The 27,775-nt window shown below is 37.7% G+C and overlaps 1 protein-coding gene across 3 annotated transcripts in view; it reads right to left on the bottom strand.

Moving 5' to 3' along the window:
* Positions 1–27,775, bottom strand: part of GLCE (glucuronic acid epimerase) — a 125,838-nt gene that overhangs the window by 13,478 nt on the left and 84,585 nt on the right. For 2 of the 3 annotated variants that reach the window (XM_057723061.1, XM_057723060.1), the window contains one exon: positions 925–1,520. The exons of the other annotated variant lie outside the window; for it this stretch is intronic. In XM_057723061.1, coding sequence (XP_057579044.1) covers positions 925–1,507 — 583 coding nt within the window. In that variant the 5' untranslated portion in view covers positions 1,508–1,520. The remainder of the gene's footprint in view (positions 1–924; positions 1,521–27,775) is intronic. 3 annotated transcript variants of the gene reach the window in all.

The following is a 27,775-nucleotide window of genomic DNA, read 5'->3' as shown; positions in this document are numbered from 1 at the left end:
GTTTGTAAATGGATATCTTTGAAATCTCTAACACACTATCACCCTTCTGAATATTGCACAATAAATATCATTACAACTCTGTTAAAACATATACCTAGGTATAAAGACCTTCTGAGAATCTACAAAAATGGTAATAGTTATCTTGAATGGTAAGAATATAAGTGAATTTGGCCCCTTCCTTCTTCTACACATTCAGTAAAGATATTAAAAAATTAAAATATTGATATTAAAATCACTTTTTATAACAAAATGAGGAAAGTGAAATAAAACCCAAACCAAGTAATCTTAAAACATACTAAGTTCTTTCATCTGATTAAATGATATACTTTAAAGTCAAATTCAATTTGGCTTTCTGATCGATCCTAGGTTTGAAATACAAATTCTAAAATGTACTAATTATACCCATAAGGAACCCTCACTGCTCCAGGTTTTAAAGACAACAAAAGACAATATGTAATAGACTATAAGAGTTCAATACAAGTTCAGAGAAAGTGGTATAATGTATTATCTTGTTCTGAGAACTTTAAACCTCCATCCAGAGATGATACCTGGCTATTCTGGTAACAAGCCTGCACTGGTACATTGATGGGTCCACTAGATGGTCTGTCTCCCTTTCCCATCTCCTCTCACAGGATAATAACTGTATATTTTAATGCAAAATTTCTGGAGATGCTGTGCCTTGACTTTATTGATGATAATTTTAGTTTTGGGGGCAGGTTAAATGCATAATCCTATTTAATCAGGTATGATCTTATTGTAGGCCTCCAATCACACCATCTAGAAAACTGCCCTAGGTTCACGTTTAACCTGTTCTTCCCTGCTAAATCAGAGTGATGAAATGTCTCTTGACAGTAAGCTATGCAAGTCTCATATTCCTCAACACAATCAGGATAGAAAAATGCAGTGGCGTAGACAAATACTAACCTTCAACCCCACTTATGCACTTGACTCTGTCTCGGACTTCCACATTGTAGCCTTCAAAGGACATAAACACACCATCAGGGTGATAAGGAGCTCTCTGTGCATAGACTTTGGAATAGCTATGAGAGAATTCAAACCGATCATAGCCATCGTACTGAACCACCTTTCCATAAACGTCAAAATATCTCTCTACCCAGGTGAATGGCAGAAAAACTTCATTCCCCTCTCGTCTCCCTTTAATTGTGTGTTCCTCATTTATGAGACAGTCAATTTCTTCATATTTGAGCCCTAACACCTTGCTTCCCCCATTGCTATTGAAGCCCCCAACAACAGGGGGCGCTTTCTGTTGTTCCTGAGGGAATGCCTCCTCAGGCTGCTTGGCCATGTGGTTCACATAGTTGTTGCTCTCGGATGCTGCTGCTCTTTTTTCTAGTGCATCCACTCTGAAGCCACTACTCCAGTGCCGTGGAAACTGGATCGCTTTGTCACTGGAACACTTATTCCACAACAGTACTGTGACCAAAGTGAAGAGCGCACAGATGATAATCAAAGTCTTATAGTTGACCCGAGCTGCCAAGCAACGCATATTCAGACCATACCTATGGAGGCAAGAAGAAAAATTCACACAAAGATGTACTACGGACATATCATAGGATAAGGTTTTATTTTTTTTTTATACTGAATCACCACATTAGGGCAATTTTATTAACTGCATGTAATCTGATCAGATTTAAAATTACCAACTCAAACTTTTCAGCAGAGACAAATGCTCAATTAGCATGGTCCCCTAAAGCAAAGATTCCCAAACTTTCTCTGTTTGTGGCTTCCTTGGATTATCAATAATTTTTTCAGAAAGCCCCTCGGTCAAAAGAAATACCTATTACTTGCATTTATGAAGCAGCTGGCCTCAAACAACTTAATACATATTTATGTTCTAACAACTGAGTAGTTGTCTGAAAAAATATAACAGGTCTTGTGAAGGTGAACACTGACATTCATGTTGCCAAATCCAACAATAAATTTTTAGTGCTCATCCTCTGTTACCTCTCAGCAGCATAAAATAGTAAACGACTCTTTCCTTCCCGAAACACTTTCTTCCCAGGACTTCTAGGGCATCATTCTTTCTTGGTTCTCCTTATACCCACAGGATGCTCCTCCTAGTCATCTTTGAGCATTCCTTCTTATCTCCCTGAAACTTAATGTTGAAATGCCTTAGGGTCCCAGCCCTCAGACCTCTTCTTTATCTCTATTCAGTCCCAGGTGATCTCACCCAATCTCATGGCTTTAAATATAATTTATATGCTGACTTCTCCCAGAATTCCATCTCCAGGCCGGACCTCTCTTCAGAACTGCAGGCACATACATATATCTATGTGCCAATCCAAGTAACTCACATCTTTATTTGAAGGTCACATGGACTTCTGAAACATAAGATTAAAAATTTAATCCCTAATCTTTCCCTCTACCTGTTCCTCTTTTCCTACTGCTCAGACCAGAGATACTGACTCCTTTCTTGCTCACTCCATATCCAACCAGTCAGTAAATCCTGTTGGCCCTACCTTCAAAGTATACTCAGAATCTGATCACTTTTCACCAATTTCACTGTTACCACCACGTCAGAGCCACTGCCATCTTTCACTTGGAATATTGCAATGATGTCCAGACTGCTTTCCCTGCTTTTACTCTTGCTCTACTATTCTACCCCAAAGTCTATTCTCAGCATAGCAGTCAGAATGATGCTTTTATTTTTTAACTTTTTAAAAAAATTATTTACTTTTATTTTTTAAAGAACTTTTATTGAGATATAACTGACATACAATAAGCTGCATATATTTAAAGTGTGCAATTTGATATTTTTTTCTTATTAGTAATGTATATATGGCAAACCCAATCTCCCAAAGAATGATGCTTTCATTTTTTTAATTTTATTTATTTAACTTTTTATTTATTTGTTTGTTTGTTTATGCATGCTACACTGCGCAGCATGAGGGATCCTAGTTCCCCGACTAGGGATCAAACCCATGCAGGGATCAAACCCATGCCCCCTGCAGTGAAAGTGTGGAGTCCAACCACTGGACCACCATGGAAGTCCCTTGCATTTTTTTTTTTAAGCTCTTTATTGGAGTATAATTGCTTTACACTGCTGTGCCAGTTTCTGCTGTACAACAGAGTGAATCAGCTGTATTTATACATATATCCCCATATCCCCTCTCTCCTGTGACTCCTTCCCATCCTCCCTATCCCACCCCTCTAAGTCACCACCCATCATCAAGTTGATCTCCCTCTGTTATGCAGCAACTTCTCACTAGCTATCTGTTTTACATTTGGTAGTGTATATATGTCAATGCTACTCTCCCACTTCGTCCCAGCTTCCCCTTTGCCCCCCACCCCGTGTCCTCAAGTCCATTCTCCACATCTGCATCTTTATTCTTACCCTGTCATGGGGTTCATCAGTATCATTTTTTTAGATTCCATATATATGAGTTAGCATAGTTTTTGTTTTTCTCTCTCTGGCTTACTTCGCTCTGTATGACAGACTCTAGGTCCATCTACCTCACTACGAATAACTCAATTTCATTCCTTTTTATGGCTGAGTAATATTCCATTGTACACATATGCCACATCTTCTTTATCCATTCATCTGTTGATGGGCATTTAGGTTGCTGCCATGTCCTGGCTATTGTAAACAGTGCTGCAATGAACACTGTGGTACATGTTTCTTTTTGGATTATGGTTTTCTCAGGGTATATGCCCAGGAGTGGGACTGCTAGATCATAATGGTAGTTCTATTTTTAGTTTTTTAAGGAACCTCCATACTGTTTTCCATAGTGGCTATACCAATTTAAATTCCCACCAACAGGGCAGGAGGGTTCCCTTTTCTCTGCACCCTCTCCAGTGTTTATTGTTTTTAGATTTTTTGATGATGGCCATTCTGACCGGAGTGAGGTAATACCTCATTGTGGCTTTGACTTGCATTTCTCTAATGATTAGTGATGTTGAGCATATTTTCATATGTTTGTTAGCCATCTGCATGTCCTCTTTGGAGAAATGTCTATTTAGGTCTTCTGCCCATTTGTGGATTGAGTTATTTGCTTTTTTGATATTGAGCTGCATGAGCTGCTTGTATATTTTGGAGATTGATCCTTCTGTCAGTTGCTTTGTTGGCAAATATTTTCTCCCGTTCTGAGGGTTGTCTTCTTGTCTTGTTTATGGTTTCTTTTGCTGTTCAAAAGCTCTTAAGTTTCATTAGGTTCCATTTGTTTATTTTTTATTTTATTTCCATCATTCTAGGAGGTCGGTCAAAAAGGATCTTGCTTTGATTTATGTCATAGTGTTCTGCCTATGTTTTCCTATAGTGTCTGGCCTTACATTTAGGTCTTTAATCCACTTTGAGTTTATTTTTGTATATGGTGTTAGGAATGTCCTAATTTCATTCTTTTACATGTAGCTGTCCAATTTTCCTAGCACCACTTATTGAAGAGGCTGTATTTTCTCCATTGTATACTCTTGCCTCCTTCGTCAAAGATAAGGTGCCCATATGTGCGTGGGTTAATCTCTGGGCTCTCTATTCTGTTCCACTGACCTATATTTCTGTTTTTGTGCCAGTACCATGCTGTCTGATCACTGTAGCCTTGTAGTATAGTTTGAAGTCAAGGAGCCTGATTCCTCCAGCTCTGTCTTTCCTTCTCAAGATTGCTTTGGCTATTTGGGGTCTTTTGCGTTTCCATACAGATTGTAAAATTTCTTGCTCTAGTTCTGTGAAAAATGCCATTGACAATTTGATAGGGATTGCATTGAATCTGTAAATTGCTTTGGGTAGTATAGCTATTATCATAATGTTGATTCTTCCAATCCAAGAACATGGTATGTCCCTCCATCTGTTTGTATCATCTTTGATTTCTTTCATCAGTGTCTTATAGTTTTTTGCATACAGGTCTTTTTGCCTCCTTAGGCAGGTTTATTCCTAGAATGCTTTTAAATATAAGCCAGGTGGCATCATTCCAGTCATAATGGGAGAAGAATTTGATGCTGTTGTCCCTACTGGCCATGTGGTGTACCAACCAATTGTGACCGTACTGTAGGTAGTCCTGGGTTGCCTGTTGCTGGGGTCATTGGGAAATATGTAAAATTATGAGTTAGTTACATGTGCAACATATGCAATGTCTCAGCCCACTGAGAGAAAAGAGAGTAGTCTTATTGCTGATTGCTACAGAAGCTCTATAATTTATTTCATGGTATAAATCCACAACTACTTATTTTACAGTTGTAATCCTTCTTTCCCCTTTTCCTCTCAATAAACCCTCATGGCAGAAATGAAATTTAAAAAAAAAATCGATTCCTAAAATGAAAATGTTTAATGAAAAGTTACACAATGATTTCCTGCTTTTCAAGAAAGCTGATGGTGTATGTGTAATTCACTGATTTCTTTTCATTCCAAGAGGAGGTAAACCCTGAGTCCTTGCATGTCTGAAAGCAACTTTATTCTGCTCTCACCTTTGATTAATAGTTTGGCAGGATATAGAATCCTTGGGCTGCAGAATATTTTTCTAAATGCTGTAGGCAATATTTTACTTTCTTAAAGCATTAAGGGCTACTGATGAGAGGTTTGATTTCAGTCTGATACTTGTCACTTTGTACATGACTTCCCTCTGGATCTTGCATTTATCCTAGGAATTCTGCAGTTTTGCAAGAATGTGTTACAGTATGATATTTGATTCACTATTTCAGCACTTGGTGTGCCCTTTCAATCTGAAACCTTGTGTTCTCTTATTCTTGTTTAATGAATGTAGTATCTTCTTGCAGCTCTGAGTAAGTTAGAGTTCTGTTTTTGTAAAGTTCTCTCTGATCTCTATTTTCTTTAGTGTTAATTTTTCTGGTTATTTTAATCTCTTTCATGGTGTTAGCTTTCCTCACATGCCTCTGATCTTTGGTTACTTATTCATCTTCAGGCTGGAATGACTAATCAGCCAAAACAGATTTCCTCGGTTATTGTGAAGATGGTCTGATTTTTGGCTAGATTGCTTTCCTGAGGGGACTCTGTGTGGGTTGGGTACTGGCTGAGTGGCAGTGTTCCTTTACGGGTGTGGGTGGGGAGCTAGCAGGCCCTCTAAATGCCAGAATGAAGATGACTTTTTCTTTTGTCCTGGGGACATAACTTATACTCTAGAAGCCTTAGCTTTTCCCAGTTTCTCTAACGAGAATCTGACTGGTGTTTTGGCTGGGGTTCATGCCAGCTATCTGTAGTTCAAGTGCAGGGGTGAGAGAGGTAAGAGGAAGGAAGGAGAGGGTACAGGTGTGCCTTGTAGTACTCCAGTAGAGATCCAGGAATCTGTTCAATTATCACTCTATGGTAATTTTCCTACTTATTGTTATTGACTTCTTCATTTCTTATTTCTACATATTTTATTTCAGTGGGGCATAAGGAGGGAAGAGAGGCACAGATATGGGTCTGGTCCAACTTGGAAATCATACACAGACTGTAAGAGCTGGAATCCAATACTATATTTTATCATCTGCATTATTACTATGAGAAAATGTGTTGATTGCTAAAAAAAACCCAAAGTGCGGTACAAGCAAAACTTCAGAAGTCATATATTTACAAATTGAGGATTTTCTTATACAGTAGCATGGGCAAACTGATAATACTAAGTGATGTTTAATTTAAAAAAGCCCTCCATTAAAAACATTTATGTGCCAACATCTGAATCATCTGTAAGCTATATCTAATATTTAGACCAGTCAAAACAGAAATATAAAGCTTTTGTCCCATCTTTGAGACATGCCCTTCCTCCATGATTCGAATGAGAGTAAACCCACTTACGGAACTAGTAGGCTACCATTATGATGAGGCATATGATGGGAAAATAAAGTCTAAATCAAAAACTTTTAATCTTTATGTCTGGATTTTGTTATCTGATACCATTCCTTACTAAAAGCAATCAGGGCTTCTTAGAGAAACCAATCTGAAAGGTCCCCTTCCCCATTAAGTCAAAGTCATAAGAATTATGACTGACAGTGACTGAAACACACTGAATCAATAGAAATCTATGAGTCTATCTATAATGATAGTCAAAAGAGGAGAAAGACAGAAAAATATTTGTCATCTTCTGAGAAAAACTGGTAACTAAGTTAAAGAATTTATTTATCTATCTGGCCTCTGCAGGAGAACAAACCAATAGCCCCAGATGATAAAGAATTCTATTTTACAGAAAAAGGATGGCTAATAACGTGGAAGAAAAAAATTAAAATCAGAAAATTAGCATTATGCAATCTCTCATGAAATTACTAATAAGGCAAGTATTATATTCAGGAATATGTTTGATAGGGACTTAGCGATTCATACCGTGCAAAGTAACACCAAATACATTATTTCCTAGTCACAAGGAGAAAAAGGTGAAACTTTTCAATGAAGGGATCAGTCATCACCCTAATTCAGTGGTCAAATTCAGTCTTTTTAATGATGACTCATCCAGATAGTGCGTTTCTCGATGAGTTCTCTTGATGAGTTAAAAAAAAAAAAATAGATCATCAATTGTATATCCTAGCCAAAAATGTTTAACTTGGTTCTCTCAGGCCCTACAATTTAAATTCTAGTTAACAGGAAATACAAGGGATAGAGGAACAAGTTAAATGCAGGTGCAACCAGTACATCTAGAAGGTGAGACATCCTACAGGAGAGTTGGACTCATCTCCTCAATAAATTGGTGGTATGAAAAGAAAAAGGAGACTGGGTTAGGTTTTTTTAAAGAGACTTAAGGAATATAACAACCAGATGTGAAACAGGTCCTAAACTGGGAAATCTGACTATGGACTTGGTAAGAAGGAAAGATAGAAGGACATATGGAGATTATTAACTGAAAAAAGGAGGTTACAAAACATTACATATAATATGATTTTCTAATTTTCCATGAATGTATTTATTGTTTTTTTAATTCATAAAAATAGAAACTTAAGAAGGTCAAAGTCACCTTTGTTAAAATATTAAAAGAAAGAAATGTAAATTTTTAGTTAAAATATTTAGTTTTCAAAATAGGCACCGACGTTTTTTGAAGGGGAGGATGGAGAGAAAGGAAATTCCAAGTACTGACATGCAGTACTATCAAGTAGGCCTAGCTAAAGGTAAGTGCAATAATTTTATTGTTTCTCAGATTATAGAAAACTGACTATAGAAACTTTCAAATCCCGAAAAGTAGACTGCATTGACATTTTGCTAAGTATAAGTGATAGTAACTTTAAAAGCTAAAACCAGGATTTTCTGCTGAGTGGTGATAAGCTTCCTACTCATTTTAAAGCTTTTGCTACATCTATGAGCTAGATTAACCTTTTAAGTTAAAGAAAGAAAAAAAAGTAAATAAAGAAATTCAAAAACCTTGAAAGCTCATGTATTGCTGATCCCAAAGATTTATTTCATTAGAAATATAATCCAATAAAATTTAGTCTTAGTAACTTTAGAGATCTAAAACAGGAAATAATATTCAGTAGACATCATAAAGAAACTGGAATAACTTCTTTACAGAAACAGCTAAAAATTAAGTAAATATAACTTAGTTTTTCTTTGGGAGAGCAGCAAACTGTTCTCTTCTAAAATGATTTGCAATTCAAAGAAATATTCCAGATACCTTACTTTTCAAATTCATTTTCCTAACTGAATATTTCAAGTAACCATTAGAATAAGTCAGTAAACATTAAAACTGTGGACATCACCATGAGTTTTTAAAATATGAAGGTCATATTACAGTTAAGAACAACCTTTAAATAAATTTGTAAAAGAGTTCAGTGAAAGAAGTTACTGGCTTTTTTCTTTCCTCTGAATAATGTAGACCCATGCTTGCTTGCCCATTATTTTCTCTTATTTATATATCTTAACAATTTATATTCTCATAATCCCTTGGTACCAAGAAAATTGAAAGAACAGTAGTTGTTCAATAGATACTCAAACGGACTGGTTCAATCAGTATTTATTCAGCAGCTAACATATGGCAGGTAAAGCACAATCCCTGTTCCTAAAGGCCAGATTAGTGGGCAACACAGGCATAAAAAACAATAATGAAATGATACACAAACTGTGAAAAAAAAAGTTATGTAGAACGTGCTGTTAAACACAGTAAGGTTTTAAGTGTTAAGGTAAGCTTCCAGGTGGAATGAGTAGACTGACCGTCAAGCATGCTCTGAAACCAGGGTGTGTGCATTTGCCGTTCCCTCTGCCTGGCAACCTGTTTCCCCAGATATCCACCTGGCTTGTTCCCTTACTTCTTCAGGTCACAGCTTAAGGGTCAGTTTATTAGAGAGGCCTTCTCTGACCACCCATTCTAAATAGCAGTTCTCACCCCATCATTCTCTAGGTCCTCACCTGGCTTTATTTTTCTTCACAGCATTTATCACTACTTGATATAATATATGTTTAGATTATAAGCCCTCTCCAATCCACTAGAATGTAAGTTCCACAAGGGTTGAGGTTTTGCTTCTCCTGGTCACTGGTGGATCTCCAATGCCTAGAAATGTGCCCAATTCAAGTAGGCATTCAATAAATATTTACTGAATGAACACTGTTAAGCATGCAATTAAAAAGAAAACAGACATTTGAAACAGACAATTTTGTTTTCTTTCCCCGATTTGGGTATTCTGAAATCATAATCCAAATAAAAATGAACATAACTGACATAACAGAATATGAACTGTGATGCTGTATATCGGTCAACTCTTTAAAACAGATTTATAATTTAATTACTAATTTTTTGGTGGTTAGGACTCTTCCAGTAATGCAACAAGTAGTATTCCCTGGCAGCTACTCAAAATAAAGGACAAAATGAAAAGGTAATTCTGCTACTCCATTAAAAGAAAAACAACAAAGTTAAAATAATCTTTGATGCTAGTGGCTCACAATGCTTCAAATAAGATTATATTCCTAGGCAAACACCCCAAAAAATTGAGTGGTGGCAGGGGTTTTATAGTATGCTATATTATTCACATTTAACAGATGAAGAGACTAAGGTATAACAGCCCACAAGAGATTCACTAAAACAGAGGACAGGGACAAAGCCAAGACAGACGAGAATTTAAGATTAAAAATTATGTTTCTCTCTATTTTACGGATGATGAAACTGAGGCTTTGTGATGTTAAGTAATTTACCCTAGGTCATGTGATTATTTGATGGTGCACTTGAGATTTGAAGTCCAAATCTGCGCTCTAACTGATGTTCACAGGGTATCTCTGAGCAGATACATATTTTATTTCAGAAGCTGAATACTACCCTTCCCCAGGAGATATTCTAATTTATAACAGGTTACCAGATTATGAATTGACCTCAGACATTAACAGGTGTTATTCTAGATAAAGCTGAATTTTGACCTCAAACAGTTTACATGGGTAAAGTATAATTTTAGGAAAAGTTACCCAGTTATTTTAAGACTGTATTAGCATTTCTAAATGAAGCTATTGTAATTTTTGAATTTTCTTGTAATTTTTGAATTTTCTTCAAATCCAACAGTATCATTACATGCCATGTTACTATCAGAAAAGAATAGAAAGGAAAGTCATAATTATGAATATTTATGTATATATAGCCCAGTAAAGCTACCTGATCTTCAGGTGGATTAGAATAATTAAGCTTTTGAAAATAGGATTCCCATTGGCCCTACAAATCTAGCAACAGCTTACAAATGCATTACAATGCTTCATTTCTGCTAGTAATTATTATGATATTCTGGGGCAGCTCCATGAAGCAAAACTTTTCTCCAGAGATAAAAATGGAGCTTAGTAAGTTTCATCACTCCATGGTAATTTGAGGCTTTGAAAATAACGTACTGGTGTTCTAAAAGCCCCATGGTGGCAGTATTTATAAGAGTAACTAGCATTAGTATAAGGAGTTCGGGTGTAGAAAAGCAGAAATCTTAAGATAAAAATTTCTAATTCCACGATTGTCTTTTTATTAGCCACTGGGGGTGGGGGTGGTAAGAAAAGAGAAACAAAGAAAAACCCAGAATATAAATGCTTTAACTTTTTTTTTCCTACTTAGTTTGATTTCTTGTAAGAACATATAATCTTGGATATAGATTATTCTGTAATTACTCTTAAAATGAAAATTACCCATTACATCAAAGCTCAAATTTATCTGCTCGGTTACTCAACACAAATCTGCTTTGAAGCAACTTAAAACAATACTTCTGCTCTCTATTCTCTTATAAACATTTCTATTGTCATGAAAGGAAAAAAAAGTGAAAAACCTCAAACTACAAGGAATAACCATGTATACTGCAGAAATTAACACATTTTAAATTAATTACATTTCAATAAAAAATTTTTTTAAAAAGGAGAAGGATCTAATGAAGAATATGTTAATTGTATAAATAAAAACTCAAAATAGAACTCAGGAGTTCGGGGAAGGTATACTGGTGGTACCGTTCTCTATTTGCAAGGTGACTTGGGGCCATCTAGTGTCTTCTATTAGTCCAGAGTGTGGAAATGCACATTTTTTTTCCCATTTATTTTTTGGGGGGGCGGGAGTGGTAAAATGCAAGTAACACAAAATTTACTATCTGAACCATTCTTATTATGATTATGTGGTATTAAATACACTCACAATATTGTACCGCCATTACTACCATTCATCACCATAACTCTTTTCATCTTGTAAAACTGAAACTCATACCCATTAAACAATAACATCCTATGCCTCTCTCCCCACCAGTCTCTGGTCTATGATTTTGCCTACTCTAAGTACTGCATATAAGTGGTCTCATATAGTGTCTGTCTTTTTGTGACTGGCCTATTTCACTTAACATAATGAACACAAGTTTCATTCCATGTTGTAGCATACGTCAAATTTCCTTCCTTTTTAAGGCTGAATAATATTCTATTGTAGGTATATGCCACATTTTGCTTATTCATTTATCAGATGATGGGCAACTGGTTGCTATTGTGAGTAATGCTGCTATGAATATGGGTGTACAAATACCTTTTTGAGACCGTTTTCAGTCCTTTTGGATACAAACCCAGAAATGGAATTACTGGATCATATGGGAAGTCCATTTTTAAGTTTTTCAGGAATCTCCATACTGTTTTCTACAGAGGTTGTAACATAGTAACATTCTCACCAAGTGTATAGGGTTCCTATTTCTCCACATCCTAGCCAACACTTTTTTTGTTGTTTTCCATTTTTGTTTTTTTAATGTAGAAGTCATCCTAATTTGTGTATCTCATAGTTTTTAAATTAATTAATTAGTTAATTAATTATATTTAGTGGCTGCGCTGGGTCTTCATTGCTGCACACGGGCTTTCTCTAGTTGCGGCGAGTGGGGGCTACTCTTCATTGTGGTGCACAGGCTTCTCATTGCAGTGGCTTCTGCTGTTGCAGAGCACGGGCTCCAGGTGCATGGGCTTAAGTAGATGTGGCACATGGGCTCAATAGTTGTGGCTCGTGGGCTCTACAGCACAGGCACAGGCTCAGTAGTTGTGGCGCATGGGCTTAGTTACTCCACGGCATGTGAAATCTTTCCGGCTCAGGGATCAAACCTGTGTCCCCTGCATTGGCAGGCGGGTTCCTAACCACTGCACCACCAGGGAAGCCTGACTCTTAAGTCCTTTTGACACAACCCAAGTAGTTTCTGAGAGCTTTCTTGCTTTCTTCTATAACAAGGTATCCCAGGTTCATCATGTACACTTCCTACCAAAGACCTGAAACAGCCATTCTTCAAAGAGTTCTAGTTACTTTCAGTGGGGATATCTAGGTTATTTCTAATAGAAATTTCTTAACATTTTTATATTTCAGGTATATGAACATGACTTTTCCATGTTTAAGTGCTGGTGTACTATTTTTAGATATTTCAGTGGTGACTGGAGGTGGGGTTAGAGGGAGTCAGATGCCTGTATCCAGACTGCTATCTGAATCAGTTTGGATTAGGTTCTGCTGCTAGTAACGGACACCAGAAACAAACCCTCGTATGTTCCACCCATTGATATTTTTCACTCGCAAAAGAAACTCAGCAGTCTAGAGTTAATATATGGCCACATGATCAAGAACCTAGGCACCTTCTATCTTTCTACATCACACTATGGCCCAAGGAAGTTACTGAAGCTTCGGCCATCACGTCTGTGTTGTAGTCCAGAAAGAAGAGGAAAGACAGAAGGGCAAACAAGCACATCTCTCAGTAGAATGTCTTATCCATATCCACTGTAGTAGGTACTCCACAAATACTAAATTGGAATCTGCCTTAGTCACAATGAAGGTCACAGTGTTTATAGTCATGTACATTTTCAAACTAATCTATATGGCAACCTAGTCTTCCCATTGTCCAGAGTGTGTGCTGAAAACCATTACCAGCAGCACTCCATGAGTAGGTCAACCCTGCTACCTTCATCTATCTCAAACCTTCATGAAGACATAGTTAGGTTAACAACAACAACACCAAATTACATTTGAGTGATAAAGGAAGTTGTTTTTCTTTTTTTGAGGGTGTACGGGAAAGATTACAGGGAAAGGAAATATTTAAAGCGTAGTCTTACCATCTTGTCAGGTGCTATACATACTTTCAGTTACTGAAATCAAACCCTAAGAATGAGCTCTTGTTAACACCAGAATATAGTTGAGGAAACAGTGATTTTTAACTCTGCTGAAGAAAAACTGTTAGCAAGCACATAATGGGATTTAAACCTAGATTTATCTGGCTTCCAAGTGTAGGTTCTTTATATCAGATCACAACAGCATATTATCTGGCTCCAAATCACTATTTATTTTATCACCAACTAGATAAGAGCAAGATGAGCTGCCCTTGGTTTGTGCAGACATTTTAAACTGCTAGCATTATGCATCAGCTCCTGAAACCAAAATTTGTTTCTGAAAAGAGCTTCTAAATGTATTCAGCTTAATTCTCTTTAGCACTGAAAGCAATAATATAAAGAACTAGGATTGGGAAATTTTTTAAAGAGCAAAGAGCAGCTTTGTATCCAGAAAAGCTGAACAGCTATAGTGTTGCAAAAAGTTCTTTGAAGTATTGTATAGTACTTAACTAAAAAAGCTCTCTGCTTCTTCTAAGCAAGTGTCAAACTAAGCATATGCTATGTAAATAAATCAGTTAGGAAAGGAATCCCAGGCTTCTCCAGCTGTGTAAGATTTCTCCCCTCATTAGGAAAGCCAAGAGAAAGAAAACTTAATGATGTGTTTACTCTACATGGTTCATGCATAGGAGGACTTTATAGCACAGATTGGTAGAACTATCCTAAAAAGTTATACAGAATAGTTGCTGATAAATTTTTATCAAGTTTGGTGCAAAACAGGAATGACAGAAGGGGAAAGGTTAATCAAGTTGCTTGCTTATAGTAATTTCAAACAATCAAAGGACATAAAGATAGAGCCTTGGCCATGGAGAAGAAACTGGATGTGGAAGAAATCAGTGCCCAAGCTGATTTTCAAATGCGAGTGATTATTGGGCTGACTGTTGACACAGAAGCAGCAGAATGCAGTTTTGAGCTACTGCACAAAGCAATGCAGAAAGCATCACATTGGAAAAAGTGATTGAGAGAATGTGCTAACAGGGATTATGTGAGAACCATCTGTCAGGTTGTTAGACTATACTGTGAAATTCCATTTGCTAGTCAACTTAGTGTTTTTCTAATGCTTATGATAAAAAGAAAAATCTAATATACCAGTCTTCTGACAGTGTATAACCTTTTGCAATTAAAAAAAATGATAAGGTTAGCTACCACATTTTAGATTTCTCTTAATAAATAACAGAATAGCTGGGCAGAAGACAAGGAAAGAAGGACCTTTATAAAAAGGGAAGGAGAACATACAAACTACTGTATATGTAATAAACAAACAAGTTCTACTGTATCGCACAGGGAACTATATTCAATATCCTATAATAAACCATAATGGAAAAGAATATATACATATGTATAAGCAAGAATCACCTTGCTATACACCAGAAACACAACACTGTAAATTAACTATACTTCAGTTAGAAAAAAAAAGGGGGGGGGGCCGGGAGGAGAGCAAGAGACTAACATTTTTGAGTCTCATTAAGCAATCACGTTTAATTCTCATTAACTACAAAGTGACTACTGTCTCCATTTTCCAGAAGGAAACATGATATGGAGTCAGTTGTTGACTCAACCACCATTGCCAGCTGCTTCACTTCTGTGAATCACAGTTCGCTCACCAGTAAAACAGGACTAGTAAATACTACGATATATATCTCATAGTACCTCATAGGGTGGTCTTTAGGACTAAATGAGATAATGTATATGCTTAAAAATATGGAAATATTAGTTCCATCTTTCTTCTTGCAGAGATGTTACTAGGTTATAAACATGAATGCTTATAGCAGTTCATTCATAATAATTCCAAAGGAAAACAAACCAAATATTCAATTTTTTCAAAGTCACAAGTGTCTGAAGTCTAATAAGAGATAAAGTTGGAAACTGAAACCAGATTAAATGACTAGAACCCATTTTTTAAAAACTCTCAGTCCAGTGTTTGCCATTACACTATATTTTCATTGTATTTCACTTTGTACTGTATTGTATTGTACTCCACAAAGGGTAAACTATTAATATTATTTATCTTTCTATTACTACAGCATGCTAAATTAAACAAACAAAAAGAGATGTCCCAAATGTCATATAGTACCCTCCAGTTTTCATTGAAAACAGTCAACAAGTTTCTTCATCCCTACTTTCTAACAGTGGGCTCATATTTTAGATTATTTAAGACTAAGGAATCCATGAACTAGTCACTCAACAGAATGCCATGTACTCAAGATAATGCCACATGAACCCAGACAGTCTAAAACTAAACAGGTTATAAACATGAATGTTTATAGCAGTTTATTCATAATAACCCCAAAGGAAAAGAAACCAAATGTTCATCAACTGGTGAATGGGTACATAAACTGTGTTTCATCTATACAATGGAATACAACTCAGCAATAAACCAATATCTGATACTGGCAACAACACAGATGGACCTTAAAAGCATTTTGCTAAGAGTAAGAAGCCAGACACAAAAGGTTACTTAATATGATTCCATTTATATGACATTCTGGAAAAAGAAAAATTATAGGGATAAAAGATCAGTAGTAGCAGAAAGGGAATGACTATAAAGGGGCATGAGGGGGGTTAATGGAAATGGTCTAGATTTTGACTGTTATATATACATGACTATATACATCTGTCAAAACTCATCTAACTGTACACTTTAAAAGGGGTTGAATTTGTTGCATGTAAATTATATCTCAATAAATCTCACTTTTAAAACAACTTGTAAAATTACTCAAGTATAAACACATTGCCATTGGTTTTTTGAATGAGAAGTGTTATGAAAATATAGAAGAAATCAATAAAATAGGTCAAATAAGCAAAAAGAGATAATATATTTTGGAAAAAATTCTGAGATTCTGAGTCTGATAAACCTAAATTTGAATACTGGTAACCTAGACAATGTTGGACAAGTTAGGTAAGCTTTCCAAATCTCAACTTTCTCATCTGCAAAGCTGAGATAATACCTTCTACTTTATAAAGTAGTTGTAAAATTAATTGAACATTTTGGTTCCTACCACATAGTAGGCAATCAAAGGAAAATGTCTACGGATGAAGTGGTACGTCTTTTCCTAAGTCAATAAAGAGTAACCTTCGTCTCTCTATCAATCCATTTAATCAACACGTTTGTTAAATATCTATTATATGGTATATTAACATTTTCCCAAATAAGCAATCTCAAAAAAGAGAGAAGTACATGTGTCCCCTGAAATGAACACCTTTCTCTAAGCTTCTGTAAGTTTTATTATCTCAGAAAAGTTGATAAGGACAGCAATCAAGAAACAAATACAGGGTTTCCCTGGTGGCGCAGTGGTTAAGAATCTGCCTGCCAATGCAGGGGACACGGGTTTGATCCCTGGGCCGGGAAGATCCCACATGCTGCAGAGCAACTAAGCCTGTGTGCCACAACTACTGAACCTGCACTCTAGAGCCTGCGAGCCACAAGTACTGAGCACACATGCTGCAGCTGCTGAAGCTCGTGTGCCTAGAGCCTGTGCTCTGCAACAAGAGAAGCAACCGCAATGAGATGCCCTCGCACTGCAACAAAGAATAGCCCCCCTTGCCACAACTAAGAAAGCCTGTGCACAGCAACAAAGACCCAGTGCTGCCATAAACAAACAAACAAACAAATAAATCTTAAAAAAAAATACAATCTACCTTTCCACAGGTTGATATACTGGTAAGGAACATAAATTTTCTCAGCAATAAATGTGAATTAAGCAAGATTGAAGCTAAGATTTCCCAGATGTACAATTTTCTAAGTAAATAGGAAGATTACCAAATTAACTTCAGCACTGTAGGAACTTTCATTTAACTTGTACTTAAGACTTTTCTGCATGCTAGGCAAAGGGCATAGATACTTTGCAGGTTTTAAAATTTGAGATGAATGTAAATTACACCTAAATTCCATTTACCTAAGTAAATAAGGTGGCTGAAGTAGAAATAAAATGTACCCAAAATAGTATTTCTTAATATACAGAAACACATTTCTATACATTTACTAAGGGTTGAAACTTAAGTTTTCAGTGACATTTAAATAAATAGTCTCAGATCTTGGCACTGGAATTATTTACAAAGATGAAACTTGAATTACAAACATTTGGCAAAGATAAAATTATACCTTTTGTTTTTCTTCCCAAATCAAAATCTTTTCCTCCATATATATATGTGTATATCATGTATATTTCATATATATACATACATTCCAGCAACAAGCCCCATCATATAGCCCATATACTGCCTCATGTTTTTAAAAAATTGTTCCTTCAAAACAGAATTTAAAGTATTATCCCACATCTCATAAGCTTTAGGTTTCAGAAATGAAGCAAATATTGATTAACAAATAAGAAATTAAGATGATACACAAATCTTCCCTTCTCTATAAAGCCAAAACCAAAGCAGCTATGGCCTCCAAACAACCCAATAGGAATCGGGGTTATAAACTGAGCTTTTCTCTATGATGCCCATTTGTAATAAGGATAGAGATCATTCTTTTTTTTTTTAATTAATTAATTAATTTATTTTATTGGCTGTGTTGGGTCTTTGTTGCTGTGCACAGGCTTTCTTTTAGTTGCGGTGAGCAGGGGCTACTCTTCGTTGTAGTGCACAGGCTCCTCATTACTGTGGCTTCTCTTGTTGTGGAGCAAGGGCTCTAGGTGCCTGGGCTTCAGTAGTTGCAGCACATGGGCTCAACAGTTGTGGCTCATGGGCTCTAAAGCGCAAGCTCAATAGTTGTGGCGCATGGGCTTAGTTGCTCCACGGCATGTGGGATCTTCCTGGAGCAGGGCTCGAACCCGTGTCCCCTGCATTGGCAGGCAGATTCTTAACCACTGCGCCACCTAGGAAGCCCGAGATCATTCTTTCTTGCTAGTGCTAAAGCACTGTCTCTAGGAAGCAGAGTGAATTTAAAAAGAAGCTTAACATTATACACTAAATTTGAACACATGACACCAATGTTTTCCACCTCTTTACTATCGCCTGGGGAAGGGAGGGAGAAGGGTGTTCAAGCAAGTTATTGATGTCTATTTTTTGACTGAAAATGAAATTTTCCAGCAGTTTCTGTGTAAGTGTACAGTATGAATGCAAAAATCAAACAACAGGACTTTATAAGCTAAAAATGAACACAAAGTCCATGAAACTTTTATTTCTCATTCTCCACTGCAGTCACAAGAAGTAACTAAGGAGGTCAAAGGAATTTGGTGGTTTCAAGATTTTTGGGGGTTATATGGAATCTTTTACATGTTTTTCATATATTTTAGAAACTAAAACTCTTGAAGGTTATAGAACACCCTAAAGTTAAATATGCCCAACTTGAACATACTTTTCTACAAGGAATGAAATTACTCGAAAATACCTAAATATGGACATTCTACAATCTTTAATAACGCCAAATAAATTATTTCTTTACATTATTAGGAAATTATTACTCATTTGTATATTCTCTGCCTCATTCCTTACTGTCTACTCCTCCCCCAAATAGTATATCCTCCATTTAGATTAATTTAAAGCTTGTAACTCTCTCAGGATGAATTTCTTATATGGCCTCACTGTTGCATTTATATTAGAAAATAAACTCCTTAAGGAGAGAAACCCTCAGTGAATGAATTTCTTCCCCCTCCCAAAGTGCCTAGGACAATACTGATGTTTTTTGTTTTTGCTTTTCTTTCCATATAATGGTCTAATTATTCTTGGAATACATTTGAATAAATTTCTATGAATATAATTCCCACCTCAAAATCTACTTTGCTAGGCTAACCATGGAGTTATTTTTTTCCCTGTAAGGAGAAGTAGCTAGTTTGGGAAGTGTAAAGGATCCCAAACTAGCTCTGCAACAATGAAAAACATTTAGATTAGCAATGCTTCAATTTTTAAAAAAAAAGTATTAGAAATCTTTAAGACAATTGGCAGAATAAAAGTACAATCAGCAATTTCTATTTTCACTACAAATAAACCTATGAGGAAGGAAGGAAAATGGGCACATAAATGTACATATACATACACACGCACACATAGAGGATTCATGTAGTTACACAAACCCCACCGTACCAGTGACAAATCAAGATCTATCTTTCTGGAAAAACATTTTGCAATATAACACAATATATGTATTTCATTTAAGATGCTGTTGCCTAGAAGTACCACTGATTATTTAGACTATAATATTACACCTGGATCCATCAACAGCTGCTTATGACTATATTCAACCATATTCTACCAGATTGATACTATTGTCTTGACCCATCAACATACTAGCTACATACAGGAAGTTGTCCTCTAGCTTAAATAATTAGAAATACGTTATTTTCCTGCAAATAAAAGGGAATGGTGATCACTCAGACAATAGCCTGTTTTACTCTACCCAAAGGTTTATATGAAAAAAACGAAACACGTATATATCCTAAATGGGAAAAGCTCATAAGCATAAAGATATATATCATAAATGGGTGTTGAGGCCCATCAAATGCTTTTTCTGCACCTATGGAGACGATCATATGATTTCTGCCCTCTATTTTGTTAATGTGTCATTTAGGCCAGTGTTTCATTATTGATGTTCTGTCTGGATGATCTATCCATTGATGTAACTGGGGTGTTAAAGTACCCTACTATTGTTGTTACTATCAGTTTCTCCCTTTCAGTCTGTTAATAATTGCTTTATATTTTTTGGTGCTCCTGTGTTAGGTGTCCTCTTGATGGACTGTTCCCTTTATCATTATATTATGCCCATCTTTGTCTCCTGTTACCTTTTATGGTTTGAAGTCTGTTGTGTCTGATTTGAGTATGGCTACATTCACTTTCTTTTGCCTGCCATCTGCTTAGAGTTATCATCTTCCACCCCTTCATTTTGAGCCTATGTTTGCATTTAGAACTGAGATGAATCTCCTGGAGGCAGCATATAGTTGAACCTTGTTTTTGAATCCATTCAGCCAGTCTGTGTCTTTTGATTGGAGCATTTAGCCCATTTACATTTAAAGTAACTATTGATAGATATGTATGTACTTATTGCCATTTTGTTAAGTGTTTTGGTTGCTTCTGTAGTTCTTCTTGTTCCTTTCTTCTTTTGTTCTCTTCCCTTATGGGTTTGACGACTATCTTTAGTATTATATTTGGATTCTTTTCTTTTGTATGTGTGTGTGTATCTATTATAGATTTTTGGTGTTTGGTTACCATGAGGGTTATATATATAACTATCTATGTGATTAAGTTGCTGATCCCTTAAATTCAAACGCATTTAGACAACTCTGCATTTTTACTTCCCTCCCCCCACAATTTTTATTTTTGACATATTTTACATCTCTGTTTTGTGTATCCCCTAACGACTTATTGCAGCTATAGATGCATTTACTACTTTTGTCTTTTAACCTTCCAGCTAGCTTTGTATGTGGTTGATTTACTATCTTCACCATGTATTTGCCTTTACTGATGAGCTTTTTCCTTTCAACTATTTTTAAAGTTAACTAATTAATTAATTAATTTTTGGCTGTGTTGGGTCTTTGCTGCTGCAGGCAGGCTTTCTTTAGTTGTGGTGAGCAGGGACTACTCTTTGTTGCAATGCATGGGCTTCTCATTGCGGTGGCTTCTCTTGTTGCAGAGCATGGGCTCTAGGTGCATGGGCTTCAGTAGCTGTGGCACATGGGCTCCGTAGCTGTGGCTCACAGCTCTAGAGCACAGGCTCAGTGGTTGCAGAGCATGGGCTTAGTTGCTTTGCGGCAAGTGGGATCTTCCCAGACCAGGGCTCAAACCTGCGTCCCCTGCATTGGCAGGCGGATTCCTAACCACTGTGCCATCAGGGAAGTCCCCCTTTCAACTTTCTAGTTGTGGGCTTTTCCTTTTAGCTTAGAGAAGCCCCTTTAATATTTCTTGTAAATCTTGTTTGGTGGTGCTGAACTCATTTAGCTTTTGCCTTGTCTGTAAAACTTTTGATCTCTCCATCAAATCTGAATGAAAGCCTTGCTAGGTAGAGTATTTTTGGCTGCAGGTTTTCCCCTTTCATCACTTTAAATATATTGCGCCACCCTTGGTCTGCAGAGTTTCAGCTGAAAAGTCAGCTGAGAGCCATATAGGAGTTCCCTTGTACGTAACTTGTTTTTACCTTGCTGCTTTTAATACTCTCTCTTTATTTTTTACCATTTAAATCATAATGTGTCTTGGTGTGGTCCTCTTTGGACTGATCCTTTTTGGATCAACTCTATGCTTCCTAGACCTGGATATCTGCTTCCTTTCCCAAGTTAGGGAAGTTCTCAGCTATATTATCTTTAAATATGTTCTCTGCCCCTTTCTCTCTTTTTGTGGGACCCCTATAATGCAAATGTTAGTATAGTTGATGTTATTTCAGAGGTCTCTTAAACTCTCATTTCTTTTTATTTTTTTTCCTATTCAGCTGCAGTGATCTCCACTACTCCTTCCAATTTGTTGACCTGTTCCTCTGTATCATTAGATCTACCGTTGATTCCTTCTAGCATATTTTTTATTTCAGTTACTGTGTTCTTCATCCTTGCTTGGTTCTTCTTTATATCTTCTAACTCTCTGTTAAAAACTTCTGACTCCTCACTCTGTTCGTACACTCCTTCTCCTTGGTCATCTTTAAGATCATTACCTTGAATTCTCTATTGGGTAGATTGCCTATCTCCACTTCACTTGGTTCTTCTTCTGGGGTTTTATCTTGTTGCTTCATTTGGAAAATGTTCCTTTGTTGCCTCACTTTGCCTAATTTTCTGTTTTTATTTCTATGTATCTGGTCGGTTGGTTATGTTTCTCCAATCTTGGAGAAGTGGTCTTTTTTGGAGATGTCCTATGCGTCCCAGCAGCATACTCCCCTCTGGTCACCAGAGCTATATGCTCTAAGCGTGCCCCCTATGTGAGCAATGTGGGTCCTTCTGTTGTGACAGGCTAACTGCTGTGGGCAGTCTGGTAGGCATGGCTGGCCCCTGGTCTGGTTGGTTGCTAGGCCCTGCCTTGAACAGAGGCTGCTAGCTGCTGGTTGGCAAGGGCTGGGTCACAAGGAGGCTGTGTGCAGAACTCCACGGGGCCCCAGAGTTAGTGTTGGCTCACTGGTAGGCAGAGCCAGGTTCTGGGGTGGGTGGTTGCAGATTCCAGGGTGTCTCAAAGCTGGTGCTGACCTGCTGGTGAATGAGGCTGGATCTTGGGGCAGTTGATCCAAGGTATCTCAGAGCTGGTGTCAGACTACTAGTAGGTGGACCAGGGCTGGGGCCCAGGAGGTCCCTGAGCTAGTGACATTTCACTGATGGACAGGGCTGGGTCATGGGGTTGCTAGTTGCAGGGCCCTAGGGTTCCCAACATTGGTGTCAGTTTGCTTGTGGGTGGAGCTGCATCCTTGCACTGATGACTGAGGGGCCCAAGGTGTCCCAGAGCTGGAGCTGGCCTGCTGGTGGGCAGAGCTAGGACCTAGGAAGTCTCAGAGTTGGTGCCAGCTTCCTGGTGTGTTGACAGGGTTCTAACAAGGCAGACACAGGGTTGCAGTGGTCCTCGGGCCAATGTCTGCCTGCTGGTGGGCAGAGTTGGGGTCCAGGAGATCCCAGGGCTGGTGCCTGCCCACTGGTGGGTGAAGCTGGGTCTTGGGGACAGTGCTGGCCCACTGGCCTGCAGATCCTGGGGTCTCTGGCTGCAGGGCCCAGGGGTCCCAGAGCTGGTGTTGGACTACTGGTAGATAGTGCATTTGCTAAGACAGCTGGCTATGCGGCCCAGGATGTCCTAAGGCGTGTGTTGGCTCACTAGTAAGTGGGGCTGGATCCTGGGGCAGCTGGCTGAGGGGGCCAAAGTATCTTAGAGCTGGTGTTGACCTGCTGGTACGTAGGCTGGGTCTTGCCACAGCAGGCTTCAGCGGTTCAGGGGTGTGTCTGCCCACTGGCGGGAAGGACCAGGGCCAGGGCAGTTCTGAGGCTGTGCCTGTCCGCCGGTAGGCAGGATCCTGGTGTCTCTGGATATAGGCTTTCAGGGGTCCTGGGTCTACTGCTTGTGCACTGGTTTGTAGGGCCAGGGTCTGGGCCATCTGGTATACAGAGCCATGTTCAGGGGCAGCTCTGGGCTTAGGGGATCTTAAGGCAGCCTGCCTGCTGGTGGGTGCAGCTGTGTCCCTCAGCTAGTTGCTTGGCCTGAGGCGTCCCAGTGCTGGCACCTACAGGCTGGTTAGCAGGGATGGGGCTAGGTCTTGGGCCTAATAAGCTAAAGAGAGGATTCCAAAATGGCGCTCACTAGCACCAGCGTCCCTGTGGTAGAACAAGCTTCCAAAAATGGCAGCCACCAATGTCTAAGTCTTCAGGGTGACCTCCAGCTGCCTCTTGCCTCTGTGGGAAACTCTCCAAGATCAGCACATGGATCTGACCCAGGCTCCTTTCAAATTACTTCTGCCTTGCGTCCCAGGGTGTGTGAGATTTTTGTGTACACTCTTTAAGAGTGGAGTCTCTATTTCCCACAGTCCTTTGGGTCTCCTGAAAGTAAGTCCCCCTGACCTTCAAAGCCAAACATTCTGAAGGCTTATCTTCCTGGTCCAGGACCCCCCAGCCTGGGGAGCCCAATGCAGGGCTCAGAACCCTCTCTCCTCTTCAATTGCAATTATTCTTCTGTTTCTGGGTCACCCAATTTGGGGTATGAGTATTAACTGTACTGCGAGTTTTACACCTCCTACCCTTATTGTGGTTCCTTCTTTAGTTGTAGAAGATCTTTTCTGGTAGATGTCAGTCTTTCTCATCAATAGTTGCTCTGTAAATAGTTGTAATTTTGATGTGTCAGTAAAAGGAGGTGAGCTCAGGGTCTTCCTACTCTACCATTTTGCTCGGTGCTATCCAGCTTTCTTTTGATTACTGTCTACATAGTATATATTTTCTCACCTGTTTACTTTTAATTTTTATCTTTATATTCACACTGGGTTTCTTGTAAACAGTATGTAATTGAGTCTTTCTTGTTTTAAATATAATCATACTATCACTTTTAATTGGAATGCTTAGACCATTCACATTTAATGTGATGATTGATATGGCTGGATTTAAATTTCTATCTTGATATTTGTCTATTTGTCTAATCTTTTCTTTCTTCTCTTTTCCTTTTTTCCCTGCCACTTTCTGAGTATCTTTTATGATTCCATTTTCTCTACCACTGACTTATCAGCTATACCTTTTTTTCTTCTACTTACATTGTAAACACTGCAATATATTGTTATTCTTGGTTTAAACAATTATCTTTAAGAAAAAAGTTTCTTAAATGGGGAGGAAAACACTTTTACATCCACCTACATGTTTACTCTTTACAATGCTCCTCATTGCTTTTCACATATGTAAATTTCCATCTGATATCATTTTAAATCTTTCTGAAGAACTACTTTTAACATTTCCTGTAGTGCAGGTGTGTTGGTGACAAATTCCCTAAGCTTTGTTTATCCCCCAAAGTCTTTACTTTGCCTTCATTTTGGGAAAATCTTTTTTTGCCAGGTATAGAGTTCTTGGTTGACTGGGGGCTTTTTGGTTTGTTTTGTTTTTAAATTTTTTATTTCCAGAACTTTAAGGATGCCACTTTTGGCATGTTTAGTTTCTGACAAGAAGCCTGCAGTAATTTACATATTTGCTTGTCTGTTATTTAAGGTGATTTTTCCCCTTTCTGGCTGTTTTTAGGATTTTTTTCAAGAGTTTTGTCATTGGTTTCAACAATTTTCATGCCTGGTTCTTCTGCTTAAAGATTTGTGAACTTCTACAATCTTTGGGCTTATAGTTTTCATCAAACTTGGTAAATATTTGCCCATTATTTCTTGAAATAGTCTTTCTGTCTCCCCATCTCCTTCTGAATCATCTTATACTTATGTTCAACTGCTTGATATTGTCCCACAGCTCACTAGTATTGTCTTTTTTCTTACTTTAATTTTTTCCCAAGTACTTTTTTTCTCTTGGTGTTTCATTTTAGAAAATTGTTATTTCTATGTTTTCAGGTTTTAACCAATCCTGTTCTCTTGCAATCTGCTGTATTTTTCATTTCAAATATTGTGTTTTTCATCTCTAGAAGTTCTATTTGGGTTTCTCTTTTTAAAAATAACTTCCATGTCTCTTCTTGGCATGTTCATGTTTCCTTCTACCTTCCTGAACATATGGAGTATACTTATAATTGCTGTTTTAATGCCCCTGTCTGCTAATTCAATCATGTGTCATTTCTTTCTCTCTTCTTATTGGTTGATTTTGTCCCAGTTATGTGTCATACTTTCCTGCTTCTTTGCATGTCTGGTAATTTATTTAGGATACAAGACATTACACTGTTGGGTACTGGATGTTTTTCAGATTTGTTATAGATATATTTATCTTCTGTGCTTCACTATATGGATATGTAGCATATTTTTAAAAAGCAGAAAATGGTATTTATAGCAAAAATGAATGAACAGGGGACTTCCCTGGTGGCGCAGTGGTTAAGAATCTGCCTGCCAATGCAGGGGACATGGGTTTGATCCCTGGTCAGGGAAGATGCCACATGCTAAGGAGCAACTTAGCCTGTGTATCACAACTACTGAAGCCCGTGAGCCTAGAGCCTGTGCTTGGCAACAAGAGAAGCCACAGCAATGAGAAGCCTGCGCACCACAACGAAGAGTAGCCCCCACTTGCTGCAACCAGAGAAAGCCCGTGCACAGCAACGAAAACACAATGCAGCCATTAATTAATTAATTAATAGGTTTTCTTTAAAAAATGGATAAACAAATTTGTGCAATTTGTTGCACAATTTATTGCACAAAAAATTATTTATTTACCCTCAATAAAATTTTAAATGTACAGTACTGTTAACTATAAGCTCAATGTTGTACAGGTGATCTCTAGAACTTTTTCATCTTTCATAACTGAAATTTACACCCATTAAATAGCAACTTCCCATTTCCTCTTCCCTCCTGCCCCTGACAACCACTATTCTACTTCCTACTTCTATGAGTTTCACTATTTTAGATACTTCACATAGTGGAATCATGCAGTATTTGTCCTTCTATGACTGGTTTATTTCACTTAGCATAACATCCTCAAGGTTCATGCATGTTGTTGCAGGACAGAATTCCTTCTTTTATAAGGCTCAGTAATATCCCACTGTATGTTTATATCACCATTTTCTTTTCTTTTTTTTTTTTTTGAGTTGCGAGTTGAGTTTATTGGGGGCAAAATGAGGACTGCAGCCCAGGAGACAGCATCCCAGATAGCTCTGAGAAACTGTTCTAAAGAGGCAGGGGGTACAATTAGCATATATGTAATCTTGGTAAAGGAGCCATCATTTTCTTTATTCATTCATCTACTGATGATCATTTGGGTTGCCTCTACCTCTTGGCTATTGAATAATGCTTCAATTAACACAGAAGCACAAATATCTCTTCAAGATCCTGATTTCAATGATTTTGGATAAACACCCAGAAGTAGGATTACTGTATCACATGGTATGGATTTTTTTTACATTCTTTTAAGTGTTTTTGAGCTTTGTCCTATGTATATTTAAATTACTTGGGAATGGTTTGATCATTTTAAGGCTTACTTTTAAACTTTGTTAGGTGGGGCCAGAGTAGCTTCTAGTCTAGGGCAATACCCTTAAGACTTTACCCAATGCCTGTCTATTAGGAGGTCTTTCTACTTTAGCTGGTAGGCCCACCTTACTCTCTGTGATCTCTGAGGATTCGTCTTCCTGCTCCTTCCAGTGGTTCTTTTCCTAAGTGTTTCATAGTTACTTCATGTGTATGCACAGATTGATATTTAGCCAAAGACTTGAAGGGGCCCTCTATGTGTCTCTGGAACTCTCCATTTCTGCTGGCCTCTCCTTTCCAATACTTTACCCTCAAAATTTTAGCTTCCTTGCCATAGCTGAACCCCAAACTCAATCCTGTGAGATTCCTGGGCTATTTAGGGTCCCGCTGTCTGCACTGTGGCTTGGAGACTCTGTGGGACCACCTCATTTCTATTCTCTCAGAGATCATTATCCTGGATTGACTTTTACCTAATATCTGAAAAACAACAACTAGGAAAGGAGAAGGAAAATTGAGAAGTCAATTCTTACCACTAGTAAGTTTCATTTAATTATTATGCCATTGTTTTGCTGCAACTTAGAAAGCTTCACTTCATTTGCAGCTGACTTCACAGAGGCAAGTGTTAATTACTAAACTACCTCATAAAATATTCTTCTTCTATAGAGTACATTCTAACTCAAGCATGACTGAAAAAGATGATCTCCCATGAAATCTAAATTTTTCTTTGTTTCTTCTTGTGCTATAAATTGAACATGTAAACTTTGGCCATCACTCCAAATTTACTTTAATTTTTCAATATTAAACTTTCAAAATAAACTTTTAATCACAATGTAATA

This window comes from Hippopotamus amphibius, chromosome 2 (genome assembly GCF_030028045.1).
Source record: "Hippopotamus amphibius kiboko isolate mHipAmp2 chromosome 2, mHipAmp2.hap2, whole genome shotgun sequence".
Classification (NCBI taxonomy): domain Eukaryota; kingdom Metazoa; phylum Chordata; class Mammalia; order Artiodactyla; family Hippopotamidae; genus Hippopotamus; species Hippopotamus amphibius.
The sequence above is the reverse complement of the archived record's forward strand: the minus strand, read 5'-3'. Positions and strand labels throughout refer to the sequence as shown.